A 19,675-nucleotide genomic window follows, 5' to 3' on the forward strand; every position below is an offset into this window, starting at 1 on the left:
GCTGGGGATTGAGCCCACAACCAGGGCACATGCCCTGACTGGGAATCGAACTGTGACCTCCTGGTTCATAGGTCAGCGCTCAACCACTGAGCCACGCCAGCCTGGCAGCACACTTGCAATTTAGAGACCTGGTTGTAGCTGCAATGTAGAAGGGGCAAGACTAGATAGAGACGAGGAAGCCAGGTAAGAAGCTACGCTGGGGCTCTCCAGGCAGCCGGGGTGAGGGCCTGACCACAGCAGGTGGGATAGAGGTGTCGGGACACATTTGAGAAGTTGCAAGGTTAAAAAAATAAATAAATAAAAAAGTTGTGGGAGTTAAATCGGATCTAAGATAGAGCTTATTTTTATGCCTATATGCTATAGAAATATCGTGATAGGACTCTTCAGCCAATCAGGTCAAGGGTTAAATACAGACTTTATTTATTTATTTATTTATTTATTTATTTATTTATTTATTGTAATCCTCACCTGAGGATATTTTCCCATTGACTTTTAGGGAGAGTGGAAGAGAGAGGGAAAGACAGAGAGAAACACATTGATTGGTTGCCTCCTGCACGAGCCCCTCCCCGGCCCCAATCGGTGCACTGGTGGAGTCCGGGATTGCGAGAGGGCACAGGCCAGGCTGAGGACCCGAACAGTGTACGAATCCATGCACTGGGCCTCTAGTTATTATACACTTGATCTTAGCCAAAAGGCCGAGAAGCGATCTAGTTATTATATATAAGTGTTTAATCCTACATGTTAATTCTCCTGAGGTTCCTTGTGTGAGTCACTTCTCTCTCTTGCTGTTTTCACGATTCTTTGTTTTTGACTTTCAACAATTTGATTTATTTCTCAATGTGGATTTCTTTGAATTTTCCTATTTGGAATGCCTTGATCTTCTTTGATGCGTAAATTCATTTACTTCATCAAATTTGGGAAGTGTTAGGCCATATTATCTTCAAATATTCTGTTTCTTTCTGCCTATCCTCTCCTTTTGGGAATCCCACTCTGCATATATTGGTATGTTTTATGGTGTCCTACAGGCCTCTGAGGGCATGCTAATTTTTTGTTCTTTTTTCCTTATGTACCTCAAACTGTATAATCTCCATTGATTTTTCTTCAAGTTCACAAATCCTCTTCTGCCTCCTCAAAGCTACTGTTGAGCCTTTCTAGTACATTTTTCATGTCAGTTATTGAACTTTTCAGCTCCAGAATTTCTATTTGCTTACTTTTTAATCATCTCTCTCTCTTTATTCATATTCTCTATTTGATAAGACATCATTTACCTGGGTTATTTTAGTTCCTTTTTCATAATTTCCTTTAGCTCTTTAAGCATATTTAAGACAGTTGACTTAGAGTGTCTGTCTAGTCTGAGTTTCCTTAGGGACAGTTTTTATTAATTTCTCTTTTCTTGTGAGTGGGCCATACTTTCTTGTTTCTTTGCGTGCCCCCTAATTTTTTGTTGGAAACTGGAATTTTTATTATTATAAAGTGGCAATTCTGGATATCAGCTTACCTCCTCCCTCCAGGGTTTCTTGTTGCTTCTTCTTCTAGATTGTTCGTTTAGCGACCTTTCTGAGCCATTTTTGTAAAGTCTGTATTCTTTGTCGTGTGTGGCCACTGAAGTCCCTGTTCTGTTAGCTCAGTGGTCAGCTAGTGACTTGATAGAGATTTCCTTAAATGCTTGGGGGAGGGAGAGACCCAAACTCCCCCAGCCTGCAGAGTCACTCTGTGTGGGACTGTCTTTCAACACGTAGGCAGACTGTTTACAATTCCACTTTATCTGTCGCTTCCTGCTTCTGTGGCCTAAAGGTCATCCTGAAGTGAAAGCTTAGGACTTTCTCTAGTCATTTCTGAGCCAGCACCCAGTCTTGTTAGTGCACGTAGCTTTCTAAATCCCTTGGTACACACAGGAGCTTTATAAACCCTCAGTCCCCTGAGTAGCTCCTTCCCCAGCCACTTTCCTCCCGAGCTGTTCAGTGTGTCTGTTACTACCTGGGCTGCTATTCTTTGTCTTCTTTGTTCTTGAGTTGTAAGAGGGCAGCTCTTTTATTTTAAATGCTTTCAAACACCACCTGGGAAGCCACTTCTGTCCTGGGGAAGTTCCAAGGACAGTGGAACAAAGGCAAGCTCTCGAGCGGTTTCTTCAGGGAGCCATCGGCTAGGTCCACACACACAACCACAATTACTTAAGAGGAAGATCTGAATTGCTCCTTCTGGTACCCCAAACCCCCACACCTTCGGGCTGCCACTGAGCTGGGGAGTTGGCCATGGTAAGTGGGTTATGTATATATATGTTTAAAAAGACCACTGTGACATTTTATATATATACTAGAGGCCTGGTGCATGAATTCGTGCACAAGTAGGGTCCAGCTGGCCTGCCCCAGTCGGGGTGGGGAGGGCCAATCGGGGGTGGGGCCAGCTGGGGGAGGGGCCACAGGCTGTAGGCTGGCCTGCCCCGCCCCCTGGTCAAACTCCTGGTGGAGGGGACAATTTGCATATTAGCCTGTATAGGATAGATTTCAGAGAGGAAGGGAGAGGGAGGGAGATAGAAGCATCAATGATGAGAGAGAATCATTGACCGGCTGCCTCCTGCACGCCCCACACTGGGGACCTCCCGGTTCACAGGTTGAAGCTCAACCGCTCAACCACTGAGCCACAGGCTTACTGAAGTTTAAGTTTCTTTCTTCATTAAGCATTTTCCTCTTTGTTGTACGTTTTATATTAGATTCCAGAATTTTAAAAAAGTTGATTCTGACAGTTTTCGCCAGCTTATCTGTTGCTTTTGTGGAGGGATGGAGTCTTGACGCTCTCTCCCTGGCATTTTGGGTGACATCTCCAACTGCTCCTTGCCTGTCCTTAATCTCCGAGGTCATTCTAACCAGCCGAGCCCTGGCCTCTGAACTCTGACTTCTGACCTTTTCACCTGGTGTCCAGTTTCTTCCAGACCCATCTACAAACACCCCTTTCTCCGTGGCCTCTGTTGACCCTGGTTAATTTCTGAACTCTGGCTTTGCCCCTTCCCTTGATCACAGGCTTGCTGCCCCCTTCCTCACCCTCTGACCCTATCCACGACCTCTCTCTGTCTCCTCAGGGCTCCAACGCCGTGGCCTCGGCTCTGGGGGCCTGTTTGCTGCTCCGAGTGCTGGCGCGCCTGGAGTCCGAGGCTGAGGAGGCAGCGCGGAGGAAGGAGCTGGCAGCCAAATTTGAGGGGCTAGGTGTTGGTGCGTGGGGCAAGGGTACCTGGGGGTCGGGGTGCAGGGCTGCCGTTAAGGGGGTGTGTGCGTCTCCCCACTCCTCTCATAACCCTGCCCCCTCCCTGCCCCTCCCTGCCTCTCTCCCCTCACATAGTCTCCTTACTCACGTTTCTCTCCCGCAAACCTCCCGCTCCCAGACCTCTTTGGCGAATGCCACCGCAGCAGCGAGGAACGGGCGGCCCACCTGCTCCTCCGACGCTGCCCGTTCTGGGGGGACGTCACCTGCCTGCAGCTCGCCATGCAGGCTGACGCCCGCGCCTTCTTTGCCCAGGATGGAGTACAGGTGAGCATCGGCGCCGGCGACGCCCTGGGAGCCAGGCAGGATCAGCCCTGCCATTGTGTCCCCCCCTAGAAACCACCCCTCCTCCAGAGAGCCCACCCTCTCCCGGGAAGGCGGCTGGTCCCACAGGCACCCCACCACCTGCCACCAGAGCGCCCCCCCCCCCCCCCCCCAGGGCACAGCCTCCCACCCTCCCAGACAGTTCCCCTGACAGGAGTCCCTGGGAACCCGCAGCAGGGTCTGCACTCAGCAGTGACAATGACCTCGCCGGTTGCCTAGTGTTTTGGACACAGACAGACTCTGGGTTAGGAAAGCCTGCCCTTCCGGTGGGAATTCCCCTCTTTCCGGAAGCCCTGCTTGTCCCGAGAGTTGAACTTTCTCCGTGTCTTTAACCCCAGTCGGCCAGGGGCACTGAGAGTCCCATCCCCAAGACCCGGTGTTCTGCCTGCAGACAGGAAGTCCAGCTTATCCCAACGGGAGGTCCCGCCCCCAGCTGTGGGAATGATTTGATTGGCATTGCCAATAATTACCCAGAGTTCTTTGCTTCGAATAATGGTTAAACTCATGGGGTCTATTTTTTTAAAATATGTTTTTATTGATTTTTAGAGAGAGAGGAATGGAGAGGGACAGGGAGACAGAAACATCAGTGATGAGAGCAAAACATCTATTGGCTGCCTCCTGCACGCGCCACCCGGGCATGTGCCCTGACCCAGAGTTGAACCGTGACCTCCTGGTTCATAGGTCCAGGCTCTACCACTGAGCCATGCGGGCCTGGCTCGTGGGGTCTATTTTAAGGCCTTTATCTCAACCCCCCTGTGCTCTCTCTGTGAACAGGGAGAAAATATCAGTGCCTGTCTTCCTGGGGTGTGGCGGGGGCTGTGTGAGCTAATCTACGTAAAGTGCTTAGCCCAGTACCTGGCATGTCCTTTTTAATGAAACCGTAATATGCAAATCAAACGAATGGCCGAACGACCGGTCACTGTGATGTGCACTTTACATAGATTAGCTATGTAAATATTTATCAGTCTTCTGATACATCTGCAGAGTGGAGGTGCTGAAGGACTTGACTCTGAGTCAAGCAGACCTGGGCTCAAATCGTGACTTTGACTTTGGAGGTGACTTCACCTTTGAGCCCCAGCTTTCTTTTTTGTAAAGAGATGGTACATAGGAGGTTGTTCCTCTGTTAGTCAGGTTAGGTTGGGTGATGCTGCAATAACAAAACTCGCTATGATGTGAGCTGCCCCCTGGTGGTCAGTGCGCTCCCACATGGGAAGTGCCACTCAGCAAGAAGCCAGGTTCACGGCTGGTGAGTGCAGTGGTGGTGGCGGGAGCCTCTCCCACCTCCACTGCAGGCGGGTGGTAAGGAGTGAGAGGTCGCGAACTGCGAGAGCCCCAGACTCCGAGAGGGATGTCTGATTGCCGGCTTAGGCCTGATCCCAGCAGGGGTGGGGGGGGGTGGGCAGGGAGCGGGCCTAAGCTAGCAGGCGGACATCCCCCAAGGGGTCCTGGACGGAGAGAGGGTGCAGACCACACTGAGGGACCCCTCCCAGTTCATGATTTTCATGCACCAGGCCTCTAGTTGTGTTAATAACCGTCAGCTGTTTAACCTACTAGCTAGAACCTGAGGGAAGGTAGTCAACGGCCAGGACCCCGATAGTTGGGGTCCCCACATTGAGCACTTGCTCTGGGCTCTGGAGCTGGGGGCCAATTCTTGCCTGGGGTCTTCGGGAAGGGCTGGGGGAGATTCAGGCTCTAACCTTCCCCACCCCCACAGTCTCTGCTGACACAGAAGTGGTGGGGGGAGATGGACGGCTCCACGCCCATCTGGGCCCTGGTTCTCGCCTTCTTTTGCCCCCCACTCATCTACACCAACCTCATCACCTTCAGGTCAGTCCCGGGGTTAGGTTGGTCGGAGGGCGCTGCTCATGGCTCTTCCTGCTCAGCTCTGCCCACCTTCAGTCCTCCCAGTGCTTCCCGCCTTGTTTCTCTCTTTCCCTCCCCAGGACTGGGGCACGTTCTGGGAGGTGAACTTTTGGGGGGCTCTCGGGCTCTCTGTATCTCTATGGGCAATTCTTCTGCCTGCAGGCTTGGCTCTGGGATGGTTCCCTTTAGGGTGACTCTAGCGGGGAACCTCCCTGTCTCCCTGCCAAATCTCTGGGTAAAGAATCTGGGTATCTTCGGAGAATTCCTCTTCCACTCCCCCCCCCTACCCCCAATCTCACTCTGTGCTTCTCTCCACGCCAGGAAGTCAGCGGAGGAGTCCACACAGAAGGACCTGGGGTTTGACGTGGACGGGAGCCTCAACGGGGAAGGGCCTGTCAGGTGAGCGAAGCACCAGCACCACACAAGGTGGGGCGGCCTGGGCAGCTGCAGGAGCTCCGGGTACTGGGAGTAAGGCCAGAGCAGAGAAGTGGGGCTTCCGCAGGTACTGGTTTCACGCTGCCACTGAAGATACTGAGGAAGTTTCCCAAATGCCGAGCTCAAGGCGTGGTCAAGGTTTGGTTCTGCCACCCAGCAGTTCGTCATTGGAAAGAAATTTGCTTCAGGCTACATGTACTTCTATCTCGATTTCGAAGGGTTCTCAGCAATCTGGAGAAAGGAGCTGACGCGTAGATTCAATCAGGAGTCCAAGGACCAAAGATAATTTTGAAAGGCATTGGGGGTCAGAGGAGCTTCAGCTAAAGAAGCTAAAGACTTCCCCTTGACTCAGGATCCCGTGCTTTTTATTAACACAATTTGTCCTAAGGCAAGGTGGAGATAATACACTTCAAAGGGTAGGGTTTCAAAGGGTAGGGTTTATAGAAGCATTGTCAGATTCACAAATAGCCTACAGCTGTTCAGGTGTTTGGCCAACAGGAGGCCATAACATGTAGATTAAGAATCTCTGAGCTGTCTGGCAGAAGACAATCCTATTCAGGTTTTGGGGAGATGCTTTTTAGCTGTTCCAACAGGTAAACTACATATGTGGCTCAGCCCTTGTTGAGCCCCCCAAACTTCACCAACCTTTTGATGAAACTCTTGTAATTATGATCTGTTGGAATTGGTTTCCGGCAGATAAGCAAGTGGAATTGTGTGGATTTGGTTAATTTAGGGATACTTTGTCTATTTTTTTTTTCCTGACTTCAGGGCCTTTGCTTTAAAAAAGAAAGTTTATATTGCCCTATATAAATAAGTGGTAGAGCTGGGATTTGAACCCAGATCTCCTTGTGCCTGAATCTGTGCTCTTAGCCACTGTGGGGGCCACCTTCCTGGAGAGCTCTGTAAAAGGACAGTCCCTGGCTCCTCTCCCAAGGGCCTTGGGGTGGGCCCGGGAAGCTGTGCGGGGCCTGGCTCTGGGTGGTGAGAGATGGCAGTCTTTGGGAAGCTGACGCACCACGCGGTCTCCGTACCAGGACCCTGCAGAGGGGGACATGGGAAACAGCAGGGCCATTTCCCTGTCACCGGGGAGCCCGTGCACCTCTCTGCCTCTCACTCTCTTTAGCTTGTGCTGTTTTTCCCACTCAATCTCTTTGGAACAGCTTTATTGAGACATAATTCACGTACCATTCAGTTCATCCCTGTATCACCATTGTAATGTTATACAATTCAGTGGATAGACCATATTTGTTTATCCATTCATCAGTTGATGAACATTTGGGTGTTTCTCCTTCTGGATTATTATTTTCTGCTTGGTTTATAAAGAGAAAGTGCCTCTTCAAACCGGTTCATTTTTCCTGCAAGCTTTTTTTGAAAAAATATTTTTTATTGATTTCAGAGAGGAAGGGAGAGGAAGAGAGAGCTAGAAACATCAATGATGAGAGAGAATCATTGATTGTCTGCCTCCTGCATGCCCCCCCGCCCCCCACTGGGGATCGAGCCCACAACCCTGGGCATGTGCCCTTGACTGGTATCGAACCTGGGACCCTTTGGACTGCAGGCCGATGCTCTATCCACTAAGCCAAACCAGCCAGGGCCCTGCAAGCTTTTTGAATATATTATTTTTATACTAGAGGCCCAATGCACGAAATTCATGCAAGGGGCTCGCCCCCCCCAACCGTCACAGCTTCGTCTGGAAGGTCATCGTCAGGAAGGATGTCTGGAAGGATGTCTGGTCTAATTAGCATATTATGCTTTTTTTATTATAGATGTTTTCATTGATTTTAGAGAGAGGAAAGGAGTGGGGGAGAGAGAGAGAGAGAAGAGAGAAACATCAATGATGAGAGAGAGAATCATTGATCCCCAGTAGGGGGGCCTCCTGCACGCCCCCTACTGGGGATCAAGCCCACAGCCAGGGCATGTGCCCTGACCAGGAATTGAACCATGACCTCTTGGTTCATAGGTCGATGCTCAACCACTAAGCCACACTGAACATATTATTAGTATTACTCATTTTGGCATTTCAGAATTTTGGGGTCAGAAATAAGAGTCAGGATGAAATTGAGACAGAGAATTCGAACTCAGGAGAGAAGGGTCAGATCATAAACATGAGAGGGTCAGAGGTCATATTTGAGGGTCCAAGGTCAGACAGAGAAAGCCAGAGATCGTGATGAAGAAAGAAGGGGGATTTGGACTTTAGACAACAGTCAGGAGTCATCCCAGGAGCCAGAGGCCAGAAGGGTGGCGGTAAGAGGTGAAAGGTCAGCAGTCTTGATGGTAGGAGCTTTCAGAGGTCAGAGGTCACCAGTCAAGGAGATGGCAGACGGACCGCAGACTTAGTTTCAGTTCGGCAGGGCCAGAAGTCATGAAGGTCAGGAGGTCACGTGAAAGGTTACTGGTCTTGACAATGGTGAAGGTCGGGTTCAGAGGTCAGGCTGAGCCCTCCTTCTCTCTCCCCCCCTCAGGCCAGCAGCTCCCCCTGAGAAGATGCCCTTGGGGGTGTTGAGTCAGCCCAGCCGGAGGGGGTGCTCCCCACGCCTGCGGCGCTGGCCCCAGTTCTGGGGGGCGCCGGTGACGGCCTTCCTGGGCAACGTGGTCAGCTACCTGCTCTTCCTGATGCTCTTCGCCCGCGTGCTGCTCATCGACTTCCAGCCCTCGGCGCCCGGCGCCCTGGAGCTGCTGCTCTACTTCTGGGTCTTCACCCTGCTCTGCGAGGAGTTCCGCCAGAGCCTGGGGGGCGGCTGGGGCAGCCTGGCCACCGGAGGGCCCGGGCCAGGCCACGGCCAGGCCCCGCTGCGCCGCCGGCTGCACCTCTACCTCATGGACACGTGGAACCAGTGTGACCTGGTGGCCCTCACCTGCTTCCTCCTGGGCGTGGGCTGCCGGTGAGTGCCCCGTGGCCTTCAACCCCTGACCCCGGAGAGAGAGGGAGGGGGAGAGAGAGAGATTTGTTGTTCCAATTATTATTATTATTTTTTAAAATATATTTTTATTGACTTCAGAGAGGAAGGGAGAGGGGAGAGAGATAGAAACATTCATGGTGAGAGGGAATCACTGATCGGCTGCCTCCTGCACGCCCCCCACTGGGGATCGAGCCCACAACCCAGGCATGTGCCCTTGATCAGAATCAAACCCGGGACCTTCACTCCGCAGGCCAAGGCTCTATCCACTGAGCCAAACCAGCTAGGGCTGTTGTTCCAATTGTTTATGCATTCATTGGTTACTTCTTCTAATGCCCTGACCGGGGATGGAACCCGAAACCTTGGTGTATCGGACGATGCTCTAACCAACTGAACTACCTGGCCAGGACCTATCTCCGATTATTCTTAAAAACCAAACGGAAACCCGTTCTTGATGGAAAGCACCGCGTAAAGATGGTCTAGAAACAGTTTGGTCCCCCAGGGACAGCTGCTTCAGGGATGATAGGGTTAAAGTGAGAACCCCGCTATTCATGCTACATCTGGAGCTCACTGGGCGCTGGGCTCCACCCTCACCTCTTTCCTCTTCTCCACAGCCCGCAGCCCAGGCCCTGGCCTCCTGGCCTCCTGGCCTCCTGGCCTCCTGGCCTCCTGGCCCCTGCCTCTCTCTGTCCTTCCTCTCCATCTCCATGGCTGCCTATCTTGCCTGGACCCTCAGCCCAGCCTCCTGGACTCCAGGCTCTTTCCCTCCAGCCCATCCCCACAAGGGTCCTTCCACGCCCAGAGCTAACCCAGCACTCCCTCCCGCTCCCCCCCACCCCCTCCACATACACACCCTGGACCTGGCCTTGGGGCCCCGCCTGTCTAGGCCGCCTCTCTCTGCAGCGCTGTCTCCGGATTTGATTTCTTTGTTTCTCTTCATCTGCACCCCGGCCTCTCTGAAACCTTTCCGTTCCTGCATCCCAGGTACAGGGGCTTTGACCTTGATCCTGATATTTTGAGTCTGCGTAATTATAAATTTGTAATCGGAATTTCACCAGAGCTGACGAATTCTTACCAAGGAAGTATTTTGAAACTGCCTTGATCAATTTCATATGCAGGGCAATTAAATCAGCTTCAATTATTCTCAGTTTCTGACATGATTTCAACATGGTCACCTAGTATTTGGGTTACGTTTTACACAGATATTGGTTCATCGTTGGCGTCTTTGTCTATATTGGATTTTGCCAAGTTTGGAGTCTGTGTTTGTGAATTGTACTTTGTGGCTTTTACTTCTTTCCTGTCCCGTTTTCCCGGGTGAAATGTCATCGATTCAGATTTCATCGGGGAGGCTTGAATGTGGTGTCAGTGATTTAGTCCACATTGCTTAGCTGATTTATAAAAAACAAGTTTTGAGGAATTGCCCTCCATTACTTTCTGTTGCCAAGAATGGGCTACACAGCGTTGGTTCCTTTCTGCCATAGTCCCCAGCGCACATCTAAAGGTCCCGGGAACAAACTGTCTCGTCTTTGGGTCTTGGCCCGTGCTGGCCCCCCTTCCTGAAACACCTTCCCCTCCTTGGCCCGGCCAGCTCCTCCACTTCCTGTAGGCCTCAGACGTGCGGTCTCTGTCTTCAAAGCCTTCCTTCATCCTTCCCAGACTCTGGGTCCCTCCTTTGTGTTCCCCGAATGTCCTGAGATCTCCCCAAATGGTGTTTAGAGTATGGCTTGTGCTCTCTCTCTCCGTGCGTCACTCTATCTCAATGTAAAAGATCTTTGGAATATAGTCTATTACCAAAGAAATGCAAAAGTATGTCCTCACGGAACAAGATTAAGTAAGCGAAGGAATAGAAGAGAAACCTACCATTTCCTCGGTCTTTTCAAGTGCCCTCTCTTTCTCAGCAGTTACTTCCATCGACAGTTTGGTGCACATCCTGCCTGTTCTTTTTCTATGCATTTACATCGAGAGATGCTGATACTTCTTCTTCTTTTTTTTTTTTTTAATATATTTTATTGATTTTTCACAGAGAGGAAGGGAGAGGGATAGAGAGCCAGAAACATCGATGAGAGAGAAACATCGACCAGCTGCCTCCTGCACACTCCCCACTGGGAATGTGCCCGCAACCAATGTACATGCCTTTGACTGGAATCGAACCTGGGACCTTTCAGTCCGCAGACAGACGCTCTATCCACCGAGCCAAACCGGTTTCGGCACTTCTTCTTTTAAAAAAAAAAAAAAAAATTTATTGATTTTGAGAGAGAGAGAGAAGCATTGATTTGTTTTTCCATTCATTTATGAATCCATTGGTTACTTCTTTTTTTAAAATATATATTTTATTGATTTTTTACAGAGAGGAAGGGAGAAGAAAATAAGATCAATCAGCTGCCTCTTGCACACCTCCTACTGGGGATGTGCCCGCAACCAAGGTACATGCCCTTGACCTGAATCGAACCTCGGACCCTTCAGTCCGCAGGCCGACGACGCTCTATCCACTGAGCCAAACCGGTCAGGGCCATTGGTTACTTCTTATATGTGCCCTGACTGGGGATTGAACCCACAACCTTGGTGTATCGGAATGATGCTCTAACCAACTGAGCTACCCAGCCAGGGCCCCGATACTTCTTTCATACACAAATGACACTCTATTTTATGTATTCTTCTGCAACTTTCCCTTTTCATCTACAGCATGCCCCGACATCTTCCCCATATCAGTATTTGCAAATAGACGGTATTCTTTGAAAATGCTGCATCGGATTCGAGAAGAAGGGAATCGGTGGCTAAAGATCAGACAAGACAGACTTCTCCTGGCCGGAATGCAATGCACGAATGCGTCCTTTTCCTCGGGCACCGAGACAGAAGTTCCGCACTTTAAGAGACAGAAATCAGGCCGAAGGTGGCTCCACAAAGTCTCCTTCATTTTCTACTCCAGACAGTCACCCCATACTAGCTGCTCTGGGGCCGGTACTCTGCTGATCATGTTTCTTTTTCTATAAAGTCCTAGCTGCGAGGGCCCTGTTCCTTTGGAGGAGAGCTGACAAAGAGCTTTGTGGACACAGCCTGGTGGCTATTTACAGGGGATACACCCTCGTCTTTTCTCAGCGGATTCCCCGAGAGGAATGCTTCTCCCGTGCTGTATTAGAAATGCCACCAAGTAGCCGAAACCGGTTTGGCTCAGTGGATACAGGGTCGGCCTGCGGACTCAAGGGTGCCAGGTTCGATTCCGGTCAAGGGCATGTACCTTGGTTGCGGGCACATCCCCGGTGGGGAGTGTGCAGGAGGCAGCTGATCGATGTTTCTCTCTCATTGATGTTTCTAACTCTCTATCCTCCCTTCCTCTCTGTAAAAAGTCAAATAAAATATATTAAAAAAAAAGAAAAAAGAAAGAAGGAAATGCCACCAAGTAAGCCGACACGATCACTTTATCCCAACAGCAATGCCAGAGAGTCTGGCGGGGCCCTGTGCTTCGTTTCTCTCTTGTATTTTGTATAAAATCTCTTCTGAGATGAAAGGGGTGAGGCCTTGTTCTCCCACGCTCTACAGGCGTCCTCAAACTACCGCCCGCGGGCCACATGCGGGTGTTTTTGCCGTTTTGTTTTTTTACTTCAAAATAAGATATGTGCAGTGTGCATAGGAATTTGTTCATAGTTTTTTTTTAAACTATAGTCCGGCCCTCCAACGGTCTGAGGGACAGTGAACTGGCCCCCTGTTTTAAAAGTTTGGGGACCCCTGCTAGAAGTACCAGCGTATTTTAGACATTTTGTCAAGCTTAGTGTTTTCTAGGGGAGAGGAGAAGAATTGCGTGGAGAGAAAAATCCCAGGATCTCGGCTTACCCTGGAGAAATTTCCAGGGATCTCGGCTTACCCTGGAGAAATTTCCAGAGAGCTCCAGAATTGCATGGATGAATCATTTTGTTTTACCAATCCCTTCCAGATGGACATTTTGGTTTCTAAATTTTTATTATTCCAAAGTAATAGAAGTTTGCATGCCAGATTTAAATTTTGTAGGTTGAACTGTACATATTCTTGATGTGGATAGATTTCACCCACCGTCAGGGTAAGAAAGTGCCCTCTTAAGGACATGCTTGGCAAAATCTAGTATTTTCAATCTTTAACATTTTGTAGCTCTCAATTTAACTTAACTTTCTTTCTTTCTCTCTCTCTCTTTTTTTTTTTTTTTTTGCCAAAAATGACCTCTCCTTTTTATATTTATGCATCCCTGACTACTAGTTAAGTTGGGCATCTTTTTATAACTAATGGTCACATGGACTTCTGTCAATTATCTTTTTCTTATTTTTTTTATCCTCACCTGAGGATATTTTTTCCATTGATTTATAGAGAGATGAAAGGGAGGAAGAAGGGGAGAGAGAGAGAGAGAGAGAGAGACATCGATGTGAGAGACACATTGACACATTGATTGGTTGCTACCGGGTCTGGGGAACCTGCAACCAAGGTATGTGCCCTTGACCAGGAATCGAACTTGTGGCCCTTCGGTCCAAGGATCGACGCTCTAACCATTGAGCAAAACAGGCCAGGACTCAATTGTCTTTTCATAGCCTTTGCCTCCACTTAAAAAATTTTATGTTCATTGATCTCTTGCACATGTGTGTATATTTGGTAGGTGCTCTCCTTAAACTCGATCCTAATCCTTGGTGGTTTTGCTCTATACTTCTTCTCAAACTCTGAAGCTTGCCTTTTTACTTTTCTGTCTTAAGCATTCTTTCAGTCTGTAACTTTTCATTTGAAATAACCCAAGACTAACAAAAAATACTGCAAACACAGTACAGAGAATGCCCATCACCTTTCACCCAGGTCCTCAGAAATCTTATTCAGATTACACCAACTGTCCCACTGGTGTTCTTTCTCTGGTCCAGGAGCCCATCCACCCCATGTTGCCGTTGGTTGTCATGTCTTGGACTTGATGTTACAGGGACCTCCTAATTTTTTGCTAAGGCTGTGGTTCGTGCAGCTGGTGTTTAATGGATGCCAGTGCTGGCCCAGCCCAGCAGGCACCGAAATCTGAGTGCACCCCGGGTGAATGGAACAGTCGGGATCCCCCCCACCCCCACCCCCAGCCTGGGGGAGGCCACAGCCTCATCTGAAGCCTGGTATGGGGAAGACCGCAGGTTTTCCTATGCACCCACCCTGTGACCCCTGAGTGACCCCTGTCTCGTCCCCCACACCCCAGGCTGACCCCGGGCCTGTTTGACCTGGGCCGCACAGTCCTCTGCCTGGACTTCATGGTCTTCACGCTGCGCCTGCTGCACATCTTCACGGTCAATAAACAGCTGGGGCCCAAGATCGTCATCGTGAACAAGATGGTGAGGGGTGGGGCCTGGGTGGGGCCCGGTGGGCGGGGCCAGAGCCATGGTGGGCGGGGCCTGAGCAGGGGAGGGTGAGGCCAGAGCCGGGGTGGGCGGGGTCAGACCCGGGGGGCGGGGTCAGAGCCGGGGTGGGAGGGGCCAGAGCCGGGGCGGGCGGGGCCAGGCTTAGTCTCATCTCCCTTCCTGCAGATGAAGGACGTGTTCTTCTTCCTCTTCTTCCTCGGAGTGTGGCTGGTGGCCTACGGGGTGGCCACGGAGGGCCTCCTCAGGCCCAAGGACCAGGACCTCCCGCAAATCCTGCGCCGGGTCTTCTATCGGCCCTACCTGCAGATCTTCGGGCAGGTCCCGCAGGAGGAGATGGACGGTAAAGAGGATGGGGCCCTGGCACCCTCTGAGTCCCTTCTCTCCATTCCCCGTCTCTCTCTCTCTGAGTCTCTAAGCAGCCCCCTCCCCGCTCATCCCTAGGGGACTCTGTCCTCCTCTCTCCGCATCTCTGCCCTTTGTCGCTAGGTCTCGGACCCTTGCTGTGTCTCTTTGGGTCTTGTCCCCCTGGCTTTCTGGGATTCTGTCTCCCCCACACCCCTCTAGATCTTTTTAAAAAATTGATTTCAGCCCTGACTGGTTTGGCTCAGTGGATAGAGCGTCGGCCTGCGGACTGAAGGGTCCCAGGTTCAATTCCGGTCAAGGTCATGTACCTTGGTTGCGGGCACATCCCCAGTGGGGGGTGTGCAGGAGGCAGCTGATCAATGTTTCTCTCTCATCCATGTTTCTAACTCTCTCTCCCTCTCCCTTCCTCTGTAAAAAATCAATAAAATATATATATATATATTTTTTTTTTTCTGTTTTTTTTTTTATATTTTATTGATTTTTTACAGAGAGGAAGAGAGAGGGATAGAGAGTTAGAAACATCAATGAGAGAGAAACATCGATCAGCTGCCTCTTGCACACCCCCTACTGGGGATGTGCCCGCAACCAAGGTACATGCCCTTGACCGGAATCGAACCTGGGACCCTTGAGTCCGCAGGCCGACGCTCTATCCACTGAGCCAAACCGGTTTCGGCAATAAAATATATATATTTTTAAAAATTGATTTCAGAGAGGAAGGGAGAAAAACAAACAAACAAACAAAGAGAGAGAGAGAGAGAGATAGAAACATCAGTGATGAGAGAGAGTCATTGGTTGGCTGCCTCCTGCACGCCCCCCACTGGGGATCAAGCCTGAAACCCGGGCACGGGCCCTGACCCGGAATGGAACTGTGACTTCCAGCTGTAGGTTGATGCTCAACCACTGAGCCACGCGGCCGGGTGCCCTCTGGGTTTCTGTCTCCGTTAGGTCTCTGTCTCTCTGCCCCCATCTGAGTGTCTCCCTCCGCAGTGGCCCTCATGGAGCACGCCAACTGCTCCTCGGAGGCGGGCTTCTGGGCGCGCCCGGTGGGGCCCCAGGCGGGCTCCTGCGTCTCCCTTTATGCCAACTGGCTGGTGGTGCTCCTCCTCGTCGTCTTTCTGCTCGTGGCCAACATCCTGCTGGTCAACCTCCTCATCGCCATGTTCAGGTGAGGAGCCCCGCCGTCTCTGATCTGAGGTCACCCGCCATGACCTTGACCCTAGCATGACCTTTGACCCCAGCATGATTGATTCTTGATCCCAGCCTAATCAACTTATCTTTAGTCCCTAAATTCTAACTCACATCTAATGCTGCCCTGTCCCCAGACCCAGGCAGACTCTGCTTCTGACCTGGACTGTGGACTCTGATCCTCTCGCTGAGCCCAGGCTGAAGGTTTAACAAAATTTTTATTGTCGCAAAATATATACATAGAACGTGAAAGTCACCATTTTTGCCATTTTAAGTATACAATCCAGTGGCATTGATTACATTTATTATCCTATAATAAAACCCTAATATGCAAATTGATCAAATGGCAGAACTACCGGTTGCTATGACGTGCACTGACCACCAGGGGGCAGCCCCTGCCTCAGGGGATGTCTGACTGCCAGGGAGCGGGCCTAACCCTGCAGTCAGACATCCCCTGAGGAGTCCCACATTTCGAGAGGGTGCAGGCCAGACTTAGGGACTGACCCTCTCCCCCCACCCCCCGCCCTAGTGCATGAATGTTGTGCACCAGGCCTCTACTGTTTTGTACTTTTGGTGTCATATCTAAGCACTCATCGCCAAATTCACCACTATTTCCAAAACATTTTTATCTCTCCAAATAGAAAGTATATACCCATTAGGCAAGCAATGACTCCCATTTCTCCCTCCCATCACCCTGATAACCTCTAATGCACTGTATGTCTCTATGACTTTGCCTATTCTAGGTGTTTCTTTGTGTGTGTGTGTGTGTGTGTGTGTTTAGATATTTCTTAGAAGTAGAATCATACAGTATTTGTCCTTTTGTGTCTGGCTTATTTCACTTAGCATAAAGATTTCAGTGTTTATTTAGGCTGTGGCATGTGTCGGCACTCCATTCCTTTTTAGGGCCGAATAATATTCCATTGCATCGATCTATGCCGTTTGGTTTATTTATCTGTCAATGGAACCTTGGGTTGTTTCCATCTTTAGCTATTGTGAATAATGTTGCTATGAACATTGGTATTCACATATCTGTTTAAGTCTTTGTCCTGATATCTCTTGGGTATGTTTCTAGAATGGAATGCTGGGCCATATGGTAATTCTATGTTTTGCTTTTTGAGAAACCACCAAGTTGTTTTCTACAGCAGCTGCACCATTCAAGTCTCTTTTTATTTTTCCATTGATTTTTTTTTTTTTTTGAGAGAGATAGAGAGAGATTGAAACATCAATGTGAGAGAGACACATCGATTGGTTGCCTCCCGCATGCGCCCTGACCCAAGGCTGGGGATCCAGACTGCAACCAAGGCACATGCCCTTGACTGGAACCAGACCTGAGACCTTTCAGTCCAAGGGCCGATGCCCTAACCACTGAGCAACCGGCTATGGCCAAGTCTTTTGCCTGTTTATAATGGGGTTGTTTGTCTTTTTGTTGTTGCACTTCTCTATATATTCTGGATACTAAACTCCTATCAGATATATGACTTACAAATACCTTTCCCCATTCTGTTGGTTGTCTTTTCCTTTTCTTGATAATATCCTTTGATGTGCAAAAGTTTTAATGAAGTTCAATTTATCTTTTTTTGTTGTTGTCACTTGTACTTTTGGTGTCATATCTAAGCACTCATCGCCAAATTCAAGGTCATCAAGATTTAGTCCTATGTTTTATGGTTTTAGCTCTACTATTTAGGTTGTTGGTCCATTTTGACTTAATTTTTGTATATGGTGTGAGGTAGGGATCCAACTTCATTCTTTTTGCTGTAAAAATCTACTTGTTTCAGGCCCATTAGTTGAAGAGAGTATCCCATCCCAATTTTCCCTTTTTATAAAGACACTAGTCATATTGGATTAGGGACCAACCATAATGACCTCCTTTTCACTTGATTATCTTTATAAAGATCCTATTTCCAAATAAGGTCACATTCTGAGGTACTGGGGTTAGGATTTCAATACATCTTTGGGGGCGGGCACAATTTGAGCCATAGCACTCATCGATATATGGGCTTATTTCTGAACTTTCTGTTCTCTTCCATTGGTTGATATGTCTCTCCTTATGCCAGAACCATACTGTTTTTGATTTTGTAGAGCAAATTTTTGAAACTGAGAAGTGTGAGTCCTTTGACTTTGTGCTCTTTAAAGATTGTTTTGGCTCTTCAGGACCTTTGCAATTCCATATGAATTAGAGAATTGGCTTTTCCATGTCTACATAAAAGGCGGTTGGAATGTAGATAGAGATTGTAATTGATACTGTAGATTGCTTTGCGTGTAATTGACTCTTAACAAGATGACATCTTTGCGCTCATGAACACAGCATGTCTCTCCATTATTTAGGAGCTCTTTTACATTGCCTTCATCATGGTTTTGTCATTTTCAGTGTACAAATCTTTCACCTTTTTGGTTAAATGTATTTCTAGGTGCTTATTTATTTATTTATTTTTTTAGATTCTATTGTAAATGGAATTTTTTTCTTAATTTCCCTTTTGGATTATTCATGGCAGATGTATAGAAACAATTGATTTTTGTTTTTGGATCTTGTACCCTGCAACTTTGCTAAATTCATTTATTAGCTCTAGCAGCTTTCTTGGGATTCTCTGGGATTTTCTATCATAGAATCATGTCACCTGTGAATAGAGATAGTTTTACCTCTTCCATTTTATTTTGGATGCCTTTGATTTTTCTTGTCTAATTGCTCTGGCTAGAGCTTACAGTACAATGATGAATAGCTGTGGTGAAAGTGGGCATCCTTGTCTTGTTCCTGATCTTAGGGGAAAGCATTCAGTCTTTCTTCTCTTTTTCTTTTTTTAAATTCTCACCTGGGGATATTTTCCATTGATTTTTAGGGAGAGTGGAAGAGAGAGGGAAAGGCAGAGAGAAATATCGATGTGAGAGAAACACATCGATGGGTTGCCTCCTGCACATGCCCTGACCAGGGCTCCGGCCGGGGAGGAGCCTGCAACCAAGGTACGTGCCTTTGACTGGAATCGAACCCAGGACTCTTCGGTCCACAGGCTGACGCTCTATCCACTGAGCCAAACCGGCTAGAGCCGTTCAGTCTTTCTTCATTAAGTATGATAGTAGCTGTGGGTTTTTCATAAGTACCCTTTACCAGTTGAGATGTTTATGTGATTTTTCCTCCCCTTTATTCTATTAAGGTAGTGTATATTACATTGGTTGATTTTTATATGTTGAACCACCTTTGTATTCCTGGGATAAATTCTACTTGGTCATGGTATATAATCCTTTTAATATTCTTATGAATTAGGTTTCCTAGTACTTTGCTGAGAAATCTTGCATGTATATCCATAAAGAATATTGATCTATGCCCTAGCCCAATTATGTCAAACTCGCGGCTGGAGAGCCCTAGACAGTTGCTCAGTGGTTAGAGCATCAGCCTGAGGACTGAAGGGTTGCGTGTTTGATTCTGGTCCAGAACATGTACCTCGGTTGCAGGCTCGATCCCCAACCAGGCCACGTGTGGGAGGCAGCCAATCAGTGTGTCTCACATTAATGTCTCTCCCCATCCCTTCCACTCTCTCTAAAAATCAATGGAAAAAATATCCTTGAGTGAGGATTAACAAAACAAAACAATAATATTGATCTGTAATTTTCTTTTCTTTTGCTATTGATATAATGGGAAATGCTGGCATCATAGAATGATTCAGGAAATGTTCTCTCCTATTCAGCTTTTTGGAAGCGTTTGAAAAGGATTGGTGTTGTTTTTTAAATGTTTGATAGAATTCACCAGGCCTGGGCTGTGTGTGTGTGTGTGTGTGTGGGGTGTGTGTGTGTGTGTGTGTGTGTGTAATTAGTTAATCTCTTTACTTGTTTACTTGTTATAGGTCTTTTGAGATTTTCTATTTCTTCTTGTGTCAGTTTAGGTAATTTGTGTGTTTCTAGGAACTTTTCCATTTTATCTAGGTTATCTTTTTAAAAACGATTTTAGAGGAGGGTGGAGAAGAAAATTGATTTGTTGTTCCACTTATTTCTGCATTCATTGGTTCTTTTTTTTCAGTTTTA

The 19,675-nt window shown here is 48.4% G+C and overlaps 1 protein-coding gene across 1 annotated transcript in view; it reads left to right on the forward strand.

Annotated features, from left to right (window-relative positions):
- Positions 1–19,675, forward strand: part of TRPM4 (transient receptor potential cation channel subfamily M member 4) — a 42,186-nt gene that overhangs the window by 20,105 nt on the left and 2,406 nt on the right. Inside the window, 8 exon segments of the mRNA XM_008154515.3 lie at positions 3,077–3,206; positions 3,377–3,522; positions 5,294–5,406; positions 5,764–5,841; positions 8,340–8,759; positions 13,957–14,089; positions 14,282–14,456; positions 15,467–15,644. Of these exon segments, the coding sequence (XP_008152737.2) occupies positions 3,077–3,206; positions 3,377–3,522; positions 5,294–5,406; positions 5,764–5,841; positions 8,340–8,759; positions 13,957–14,089; positions 14,282–14,456; positions 15,467–15,644 (1,373 nt within the window).

This window comes from Eptesicus fuscus, chromosome 21, assembly GCF_027574615.1.
Source record: "Eptesicus fuscus isolate TK198812 chromosome 21, DD_ASM_mEF_20220401, whole genome shotgun sequence".
Taxonomy (NCBI): Eukaryota; Metazoa; Chordata; class Mammalia; order Chiroptera; family Vespertilionidae; genus Eptesicus; species Eptesicus fuscus.